We start from the raw sequence: 11,988 nt of genomic DNA, 5'->3' as shown, positions 1-11,988 counted from the left end.
TTTACATCATCAGTAATTATCTGTTAAAATAACAAAGGGAAAAATGTAAAATTGAACATGTTAGAATTCAAGCGTAAATGGTTTATGATTCCTTGTTGAAATTTTTTCCACATGTGTGTCTCAAGTTCTAAGGGTAAGTGGTGTTGATCGTCTTTGATAGATGTGACAGACTGACAGTGAAACTCTGGTACATAGAGCCGTGAAATTGTATCTAGACTCTTTGACATTGGAATAGAATGTCTTCCCTATTAAGTCTTTGATGAGCTAAGCCACCTCGTCGTCTAATTCATCTAAGTTGGCCTAAGAATAAAAAAGTGACTTGGGTTGGCAATTTTAGTTTGAATAGTACCTTCAAATAGTTAGTACACAAAATAAAATAAATACATATGAAAAGAACTATGAAACAACAGATTGCCACACTCCGGACTCATTGAAAACAACACACCGGAGTATTCCCACAACTTCGGATGGAGAGAAAGTGTGACTTGTGAAGGTCAAACCAGAATTTTTTATTTTCAAATTACAGTTAGTGCATGAAATGTAGTGCCACCTATCGCGCAATACACAACTTCAACCACTTTCGCTTTACACCAAAAACATATATTCCTTAAAAATATCAAGACGATGTTTTAAGTAATAGTAGTAAAAATAAAATATAAATTGGTCATATTACCTGGCCTCCATCCTTGTTGTTTGACGTAAGTCTCTATTTGTTCAATCATATACAAATATTTTGGGTCTTAATAAATTTTGCCAACTAAAACTGACGGGACATTACTTGCCTTGAAATAGTTACTGGGGAAAATATTAAAGACTATAAGATTGTTGTTCTATTTAAAAGATTATTGTACGAATATTGGGAAAACGGATGTGAAAAGTAAGATAAAAACTGATTTAATTGGAAGCAATCTATATTACATGTTGGAGAATGGGGAAAAAAATACAGAATTAACCAGATGTATATGAAATATAATATCTTTTGCGGAATTGTTGGAGTTCAAAAAACATTGAGTTGACTATGTTGCATTCAAATATAAATAGTCTGCACATAGTGTAAGAAGTTTGGCATGTTTTTCAATGGCAAGTTTTTCCCAAAGAGAGACACTGCTTTCCCCGAATCAACAGATCTTCGAACTTAGATAGGCGAGTTGCATGTCTGAAAGCAAGTAAAAAATTAGTTAGAGACGAAGTTTTTAATATACAGTAGGTGAGATAGGTGTGGTGTGGATTAGGTAGTTGATTTACATTTTCGTCTAGAAAGAGACATTTAAAGTTGAGTAAGAGATTGTTTCTTGTAAAGTATGGAGCTTCCCAAAAACAATCCTATTTTTATTGGTGGTCATCGTTAGAGAGTAACTCTAGAGTAGAGTAGAGAACAATTTTTTTAGGTTGAACATTTTTAAAAGCGTAGTTAGTATGTGGGGTGAGGGTGTTGATTCCCAGTAGATTGAGGGAGAAAGATTAATAATAATAAAAGTAATTAGAAATTGAATTCTATTGGATTATAATTTTATGGAAAATAGATTACTAATATTTAATTGGAAATAAATAAGAAAGCAATTATCAAATGACTTAATTTACTTTGATGGCAAGACGTTACGTTTTCAAAAGCAGAATGCAAAACTAAAACTAAATTCGAGCTTCAATTTAAATACCGTATGGGAGGAAGAGAAACACAGGGGCTGCATGTTCAGATCCCATTTGTTTGTTTGTTAAGGCGAATTTTTTAATTACCAAGGGATTAAGTTGACAATTGTGGCCATATTTAATTAGCAATGGACAAATGTCAACTATATAAAGCGCCAGATGTCATCGCCTCAAACAAAGTTTAGAAGAAACCTTCTCTTATTATATAAGATTTCTCTCCCTCTTTCTATCTTTCTTTGTTTATCCATCTCCTTTCTTGATACTAAACAAACAAAAAGTGGATTGATTGTAAATCTTAACCGGTCCTATTTAAGATTTGACTTTTGCTTTCTACGGATTCCATATATTCCTCCTGCATTATCTCCTTCAAACCATCTTTTAATTTTTTTGGTGGTTTTGCTATCAGTGGAATATATGGTGGAATCACCACGTTGGAAAAACTGAAAGATTTTTACCATAGACAAATTCAAATTCTAGTGCTGATATAATAGCATTCGACATCATGACAATTGACATGTTGTAGTAGATTTATCTTTTCATATTCGAGCGTTCCATGACTGGGGGATGTGATCTTTTTCATCAGATACGTTACGAAAACACATGCTTCAAAATACTAAGTTTCTAATTCTGTGAAGTCTCGTCTCCTTGAATGTGGTGAGAAATTTGGGGAAATATCTTGCAAGGTACTTCCTTTCATGGCTCCGGGCTCATATATAATGTTTTTTTTTTTATATCTATCAATGAAGTAGATCAAAATGCATTTGATATGAGAGGATTTATTATAAAGGCTTAACAATTCTACATGTTTGTAGGTTCATAGCAATGCTTAGTCAAGATTTAATGTTTGATGGTTGTATCATATTGGTTCATGGACTCTTTAGAGTTATTCTGCTGCACAAACCAACAAGCTCTTTCAAGTTCTCTGCACATGTTCTCTTTTTTCAATAAAATCTTTGATTTATCTCTAATATGTTTCTGCCCTCAATTACACAGTGTAATATTGTTTGATTCTACTCTAGCTTATAGCTTATTTTGGAACTTGAGTTTTCTCTTAATGTGATTTGGATATTTGGTTTATACAATGTTCCGAGACATTTTGTTACTTGTGATCTACGGAATCTTGACTTTATCACTTGTCTCTTTATATTATTTGTACTATTAGACGCTAGCCTCTCACTGACCCCAAATTAATGAAAAAATGATTGAAGGAAGACCGAATGGAACATGAGTTTTTATCGAATGATTAAAAATAGCCAAATATACACTCCCCCTAATATATACCGTACTGACTAAAAAAAGGAATCAATTCTGACTAAGAAAGGTAAAGGTAACAATACGATGTCTAAGAAAAAAGTAATAATACAAAATCTTAGAAGTTATCTAAAAAAAGATATGCACTTATCAAATCTTTCTTTTTTTGTTACAAAAAAGTTTACAAAGGAAAGAATATATTTAGGTGTATATATATATACTATTAAAAGAGAAGCATTTTTAATAAAAAGACATAGGGTTAGACATTATTACAATGAAATACCATTAAAATCAGAATAAGTATATATATATAAATTGTGTAGCCAAACAGATACAATTAACAAGGAATTTTGTAGTCAAACAGATATTATATGTGATAGTTTAGCAAAAAAAATCGAGCCAAACAGATTGATATTTAAGTTTTTCGGAGCAAACAAATATTTAATGATTATTAACACTAATAACACATACAAATCGGAAGCGATTAAAACCTGCCATTAAATCTAAACAAATTAACCCACAAAATTAGCATTGATGCCATTAAAACAATTAAAACCTACCCACGTAAATCATATTGTTACACTTAACATTATGCAAACAATTAAAATCATATTGTTACGATTAGGGAAATTCAATCTTAGAATATCTTCTAAAAAATGGAGATGCGTTTAATTAAAAAAATGAATTTGCCAATTAACACCAAAATCTCGGATAGTTAACATAATCTTCTCGATTTCGAAATATTCTAATTCACCAAATCTTAGTAACTTACCAAATCTTGATAGGCGATATGATCAAATATTAATTACTATGAGGTATTCTTTAAAACATGACTTACTACTATAAATACAACATACGTGATCAAGGTGTTACTCATCTCAAATACTGCAAGCCTAAACCTATTTTTCAGAAGAAAAAAAAATGGCTACAAACAATAATATCACAAGCCTTGCTAACATCAAGCCTTCAAAACAACTTCGAAGATACAAGCAGTTGGAGATTTTATACTCTTAAAAAGGATTAAAGATCTTTATTGTTGACAAAGATGGGAAACTGCAGAAGAGGACACTGAATGTAGTCTTCAAAGAAGTTTTCAAAAACTTATAGATTACAACGGATAAAGCAGAATGGATCATGGCTACTAGGTATTTTAATAATCGATGGACTTATATAAAAATTCTCTCATCTGTTCAAATTGATGTACTTATCGGTTTTTAAAATTTTGTTACCGGGATTGTACTTTTTACAAGCACTTTACAATAATAAGGGATGAATAATCAAAAAAATGATGCTTTTGAATTAAACTACACTGTTTTCATCATCAAATTGCTTTGTTGGAAAGACTGAAGTTTTCAGAGGGGTTACATGTAAAGACTGAAGCAGAGGGAGGAAAAGAGAAGAAACTAAATAAGACAAGATTCTAGATGTCAGATGGTTGTAGCCATCTATCCATGATTTCCTCTATTTATCTTTTTACTTTTGCAACTTTTTTTTTGTTTTTGAAGTTTTTAGTTTCAGTAATCTCAAAATGCTTATCCAAAAGTAAAGAGTTTTCAATTTTTGGGAATTTTGTAATAATATTTCGAAACTTCTATTTGGTTCAAATCACTCTTATTTTTTGAGTAGAAAAATCTATGGACATTAGTATGGAATTACTATCCCATTAACGGAGTTATCATATTAGCAGGTTTAGGCTGAACCACCATACTCCACCATGTTTTTTTTTTTGTCGTCTCATACTCCACCATGTTAGAGAATGTACCACACACTTTGTTAGAACAATTATAAACAATTTGACCATAGCTTAACAGAATTTTTAACTAATAGACAGTATCCACACTAACCTTTTCCATAAATTCAACACCAACGTTAAGTGTCCTCTGTTCCTTATTCATGGTATAGATTTACCTATAAAAAGTATAAAATTGTGAAATTATATATATGAAGAGGTTAGGCAAAAATCTATAGTGAATATTGTAAAAGAGTCTTATCCTTAAGTATCTTCTTCTTTGCCAGTTTAGCTTTTTTTTTTTTGACAAAACCAGTTTAGTTTTTTATTTGAATCCAATTTTCACTGTACTAAAACAAACAAATGTAATCAGACCTCTTCCGAAAAAGGAGTTATAAAAAGAAATAAGTAAGAACAAATGATACATGATCTAATCTAATAAACAAATTGACCGGAAACTTAAATATCTAAATAACAACAATTTTTTTATGTTTTGGGCAAACATAACAACAATTTCAAACATCCAAATAAAATTGTAAACGAATCTAAATAAATTTCTGAAAAACTTGTGTATACAAACATGAAATTATCCACATATAAACAACGAAAACTTGAAGAATATTACTCAAACTCTTTTGATAAATGAATGAAAATTGAATAAGAAAATTCGAATTTTACAATACAAATTGAAAAAAAAATTAAGACACATACAAATTTTGGCTTACTTACAATCATTAGGCATATTATATACAATATGCAACAATCAATACAAACTACAATCATTATACTTCCACAAACTGATATTACATATATGCATACTATTTGTAAGAAAAACACTTGCAACAATTCCTTAAAACAAATTTTCAACTAACAACCACATAACTATTTTTTTTCAAAAAAAAACTTATGAAAACATCCCCGCACGTATGTGCGGGTCCGAATCTAGTATAATATTAAACCTAACAAAAAAAAATCAACATACACATCTCTCTTTCTGTGTCACAAAAATGGGAAACGAAGCATTACTTCCCCAACCCCAACCCACCTCTCTATGGACTACACTGAAACAAAAAGGTTATGTGGGTGGGTTCTGAATACTATTAGTTTCCTTGCTCCTCATTTCTATCGTAATCTTTTCTATCTACAACATAGAGACAACACAAGATTCGTATGAAGAAAATTATGTGCCGGATATTACAGTGCCATCAATGGATTTCACAGTGCTTAATATGACCGAGACTCGTCTTAGTGTAAAATGGGATTTATTGATTAGGATTCCTCCAGATCTTCCTGGTTTCTATATGTGTCTCGATGGAGATTTTCAGGTTTTCATAATTTACAAAGGTGTAACCATTGCTACTTCATCCATAGAGAGGTTACAATTCTAAAATTTATACACTCTTTTTTATTTTTGTAAATCTATTTAACTTTGTTCATATATTGGATGTTGATGACTATAAAAACTTATGGCCGCTAGCTAAGTTTTGTTCACATATTATGTTCGATTACTAACATAGGTCAACTCTTTTGGATAATTAGTTATAGTCTCAGACCGTGGTGGGCTAATCTACTTAAGGTTTCATCGATTGCTTCGGAAGTAGATATGGACGGTGTGATTGTGAAAGATATTTATGGAGAGTATTAAGGAAAGAAGTGAAATGCCGTTCGGGTCGAGATTGCATTTTCGTGATTGCAGATATGAGACGACTGGAAAGATGAACTATGCGTGTGATGATGCCATGTTGCGGTTCGAGCCCGGCTCTCATAGAACGGCAAGTTTATTTGGCAACCATTCTACTTGTTCTTTGATTGTTTAGCTTTCAAATGTTGGATATTCATCGCCTTTTGATATTGATTTAAACATTACTTGATCCAATAATCTATTTAAGTTAGAAATACATATATGAAACGTAATATATATAAGTCTGAACACACGCTACCCGAATTCAGTATGAAGGAATCTCAATCGCATAAAATTGATGGTAAAAAAGAAGGCCTCATTCTTTTGAAATATTAAATAGAAAAGTATAATATGTATCTCGAGAGAATGATGAGAGTCTATCGAGATTAATGACTTGAAAAGCGACTATCTATTTATATCGATCGGAAAAATGGGACTTGACATGGGTCAATCTTTAAGTTGGTTTAAAGTCAGAAAACCGGCCATAGAGCTTAATTAACATTGGTTAGATAAAAATCCAGACATGTAAGTTATGAAACAGTGAAATTCATGCATTTGTCAACATGGCTACTGCTTTACTCATGCGAAGCTGGTGCATGATATATATGAAAACTTTTTTTCTGCACGAGTGTATTTATTTTGGTGTATCGCATGCATTGCCTACATTGCTTTAAACGAACATGCACTATAGCTCAATAATACGAGCATATATATATGTACATGGGCTATGAGAGCTTTGTGCGACATGCTTATTGACTTAAGTGTGTGGGCTTTAAAATTTCAAGGCTCCAGGAGATCTATGCAGGTTCTTACATGATGTAACTTCGGAGATGTGATTGTAGAGCCTTCAGAAATGTCACACAAAGAAATCCCTAGCTACATGGACCATACTGACTAACAAACAATACGTACGTCCACCTGTCATATTCTTTTCAGTTTAATTGGAAAATAAAAATCACCAAAATATTAACTAAATAACAAGAAAAGAAACACTTCAATAGAAGAGCCACTTGAAACCACATAAACTTCAACAACCAACAGCAACACAAATTTGTGGACAATAACATCTTATTTATACATAATATGTGGACGTGAATTTAGTTTGTTGAAACTCCAAGACTAGTGGATAAGAACATGTTAGTAGTTTAGATATTTAATTTAGAACTTCACCAAAACCGACGCAATATCTAATAGAATGTGAATAAAAGTAACATTTTTTTTTTGTTTCTGGAATGGATAAAATCGTAACAGTAACTTATTGAACTATGGTTTAGGAAAGGTTAGCGTCTGTTATTTATATCATACCGAACCGATTTAAATAACCGGTAGGTATGAGAAGTTTATTCCCACTAACTTCACTAGAACCACTCGTTTCTATCTCTATAACTTCTCTTGATGTGGCATATAAAAGAGAGAATGCTAGAGAGAGGATAACGCGTAGACAGACACTTGATGACTTTGTTCCAAGAAAAAAAGACACTTGATGACTAGAAAGAACTCTAGAGACTAGAGATCTCTAGTAAAACAGTTTCGAGAGAGAAAGCTGGTAAAATTAATCGGAAGAGAGCTTCAACAATAAAAAAAAAGTCATTAATTTATGTATGTGATCTTTTCCCCTACCTCTGCGTCCATTTCCTAATCAAATCCGAAACAAAATTTCATCGCTAAACCGGGTTAATTAAGGTACGTGCTCGGTTTAATATTTTTTCGCATGTAACTCTTTACATATAATAATATTTGGATGTATATGTAATTTCTGGGATGAGTTAAACAAACAAACTGGACGAAAGTTGATTAGTTTGTCGGCTAAATCCTGATAGTCACCACTGACCACTTGAGTACTGTTTAGGTCGATCTCATCTCCCATGTGGTAGTTGGAGAAGTGTGGTATCAGGTCACTTGAGTAGCATACAAAATGGAAAAAAAAAAACAGTATCAACAAAAAACTATTAACTGAATTGATCCATATATCGAGCTGTCCATATATATTATAAAACTAAGTCAACATGCAAAGGATATAAAATGTTGGAATATAATTAAGTGTTCATCCACGTTTTGCTAAAATAGAACACTTTTTTATTTTACATAAAATGGACTAATCATTTTACCCATTCTAGTACTAAAATAAATATAAAGAAAATATATACTATGATAAAAATCCATGTTTACCAATTTTAATATCTTAAGACACAAATTTTAACATTGAGTATTTCAAGAAAAACTCTCTTTACATAGAAATTAAAAATTATCATCTAATAGATATTTCTTTAACATATTAAAATATTTTTCTCCTAATAATATTAATTTATACAAGTTTTACTCTATACTAGGTACCAACCCGCACTATGTGCGGAATAATTGATTTAAATAAAATATTATGAGTAAAATTATTATTTGAGATTTAAGTTTTGTTTATATATAACAAAATATGTAAGTAATTTTTTGTTTATTTTCTGTAAAATACATTTCACCCGTGAAATATCTGAACTTGGAAAAGAATTTTAAGGTGGTGTATAAAGTTTTGATGTCTTTTTGTGTTTCTAAAAATCATCTTCACATATTTTATGTTTTATATTATTATCTATACCACTACACCATTAAATAGATTAAAAAAATATATTTTAGACTAATCGATTTGGTTTAAAATAATCCTAAATTTAAAAATGCAATGAGAATAATGATAAAAGTAGTAAATAAATGAATAATTTTTTTTTCTTGTTTGTGAAATTTAATTTACTTTTGATAAGTAAATAGGTTATGAAAATGAAAATTAAATACATTTTTGAATTTAATAGTTGATTAAATATTTATTTTTAAAAACTAAAATAAAAAAATAGTTCATAATATTTCTATTAACATATAGAGAATTTTGCATAAGCACATCCACAATTAATTTCCATTAAATAATTTTCATCGCATGTGGTGATGATGTGGATAGGTGAATCATCCGCATTTGTTTACTATAATAATATCAACATTGAAATTCTAATAAAAATCTAAGATTCTACTGTACTTTTTTTTTTCTTTATCCTCTAGAGATTTCCTGACGAAGAAAAAAACCACCAAAGTCATTATCAAATTCGACCGTCCATTCGAAGACGTACACGTCTTTGTAGTCAACACCATTCACCTAACCTTCCTAGAAAACCACGTAACATTGCATGTGCCTAATTTCTCTTAAGCAACCCCAATCAATATATAGATGATGACTGAAGATGATGACTCTTGTAAATCTCATTATATCATTCCTCTTTAGATTTTCCCACTTCTTCCTCTCAACACATTCCCCCTCTCTCTCTATCTCTCTTGCTCTATAAAAACCTTTAGAATCTTGCTTTTAGCGGGAAAACACTGCATGCAGACAATGGGGAATACGAATTCGATGTTTGGACTAAAAAGGTAATAGTTGTTATCATACGAATCTTGTCTCCTACGTTATTTTCTATATAAAAAAAAATACTATTCACAAAGATACGATTATAGATCTTGAAGATAGAGATTTAACTCAAACGTGGAAGAGTAGTTAATGTTTTTGAGTTGTTATATCTTTATAGGTTTTCAAAAAACAAGCAAACTCCGATTGGTTCGTTTGCCAACAACTCATCTCACGATGGTATTAAAACAATTGAAGCTGTCAAGAGTTGCAGTTTTTCTAGGAAAGCAGATCTTTGCATCCGTATCATCACATGGAACATGAATGGAAAGGTACGTACGTACGCACGAATTAGTTGAATACGTAGCACATATTAATTAGTTGTAAATTATGTTTAAATGTCACTTTATGATGAACACAAAGAGTATTAGATTCAATTACGAATTTATCCTTAATTGCTTCTTTCATGTGAAGGTTTCATATGAGGATTTGGTTGAGCTTCTTGGCAAAGACAGGAAGTTCGATTTGCTTGTCGTTGGCTTACAAGAGGCTCCCAAAGAAAATGTTGCTCAATTTTTGGAGACGGCTACATCTCCAACTCACGTGTAAGCTAGTACTCTACACATTCATTCAATTTATTCATTTAACAAAAGTGTTCTTTCTTCTATTCCTCTGCAATCGTAACATTGGAACGTTCCATATCGAAATAAAATGCAGGCTTCTAGGGAAGGCAAAATTGCAATCGATCCATCTATATTTGTTTGGGCCAAAGAATTCACACGCATTAGTAAAAGGTACGTATATATTAATTTATTTATCTTCACTAGATGTATAATTTAACAAATTATATAAATAATTTCATTCTAAACATTTCTATCCAACATTTTAGCTTATTTTACCAAAATATCTCTAGAATATCAAATTGATGTTGATAAAAAAAATGGAGTACTTTTTTTCTAACCGCAATGGAAGAATATATAAACATATTCTTTTCACTCAATATATATATATATATATATATATATCTTACTCCCTACATTTGTATTTTTTGGCATTTTTGACACATAAAGAACAGAAAATTAAGTTTTAAATCCTTACAAAACAAGTTGTTAATTGTTGACATTTCTTTTATATTCTTTATATATATATATATATATATATATATATATACAACTAATTTAAACTTAGGTGAAATTCTGTGTTTCATGCCAAACTTTATAATTTTTTATAAGGTGAAATAACATAATCGTGTACGACTAATTGCAGAATTAAAGGCGGAGAGACATTCAGTAGGTGGATGTGGAGGTTTAATTGGAAGAAAAAAAGGAGCCGTGGCTATTCGTATTAATTATGATGACATCAAAATGGTTTTCATCTCTTGCCATCTCTCTGGTACCTACTTCATTTTTTTTTTATTCTCTCTCTTTTAAGCTAATTTACAGTTAAATTACAATTAAAAAACAAATATCATTAATAATTACTATTGTAATAATGCAGCTCATGCAAAGAAAGTGGATCAAAGAAATACAGAGTTGAGACACATAGCAAATTCACTATTATCAAGAGACAAAAGGACACGTGACCTTACTGTTTGGCTTGGAGATCTCAATTACAGGATCCAAGATGCCTCTAACCGTCCTGTTCGATCTCTTATCCATAACCATCTTCAATCTGTAAGCCTCCAATTCCATGACATGCAAATATTATCTTAATACTTAAATTACGGATAGAGATTGCCATTGGGCTAAATTAAGATAAAAAAAAATATATACTCTTCAAGTATTATTATACATAGAATTAATTAAAGATAATATTTTTTCTTTAGGTTGCATAAATATCAATTTTGATTTAGTAAAAAATACTATTATCATTTGATTTTGAAAATAAAATTTTATGTCATTCTATTTCAAAAAAATTAGTTATTCGGTTTGATTTGCTAACCAATTTTAATCCTATATTGAATTTTATTACTTTGTGCAGGTTCTTGTGAGTAAAGATCAACTCTTGCAAGAAGCTGAGAGAGGTGAAATATTCAAGGGTTACTCTGAAGGAACTTTAGGGTTTAAACCAACTTACAAATACAATGTAGGAAGCAACGACTATGATACAAGCCATAAGGTCAGGGTTCCAGCTTGGACAGATAGGATCTTATTTAAGATCCAAGATACTGACAATATCCAAGCAACTCTTCACTCTTATGATTCCATAGACCAAATATATGGTTCCGATCATAAACCTGTAAAAGCGGATCTTTGCTTGAAGTGGGTCAACAATTAGTTAATAGATGCATACAGTTTATGAAGGATT

General features: G+C 30.8%; 1 protein-coding gene and 1 pseudogene across 1 annotated transcript in view; both read left to right on the top strand.

Annotated features, from left to right (window-relative positions):
• LOC104759808 lies at positions 5,635-6,444 on the top strand (annotated as a pseudogene).
• LOC104758047 (type IV inositol polyphosphate 5-phosphatase 11) overlaps positions 9,088-11,988 on the top strand; it is a 9,780-nt gene continuing 6,879 nt past the window's right edge. The window contains exons 1-7 of the mRNA XM_010480852.2: positions 9,088-9,707; positions 9,863-10,013; positions 10,156-10,286; positions 10,399-10,475; positions 10,948-11,073; positions 11,179-11,354; positions 11,662-11,902. Of these exons, the coding sequence (XP_010479154.1) occupies positions 9,664-9,707; positions 9,863-10,013; positions 10,156-10,286; positions 10,399-10,475; positions 10,948-11,073; positions 11,179-11,354; positions 11,662-11,902 (946 nt within the window). The 5' untranslated portion in view covers positions 9,088-9,663. The remainder of the gene's footprint in view (positions 9,708-9,862; positions 10,014-10,155; positions 10,287-10,398; positions 10,476-10,947; positions 11,074-11,178; positions 11,355-11,661; positions 11,903-11,988) is intronic.

Source organism: Camelina sativa, chromosome 17 (genome assembly GCF_000633955.1).
Source record: "Camelina sativa cultivar DH55 chromosome 17, Cs, whole genome shotgun sequence".
NCBI classification, from domain to species: Eukaryota; Viridiplantae; Streptophyta; class Magnoliopsida; order Brassicales; family Brassicaceae; genus Camelina; species Camelina sativa.
The sequence above is the reverse complement of the archived record's forward strand: the minus strand, read 5'-3'. Positions and strand labels throughout refer to the sequence as shown.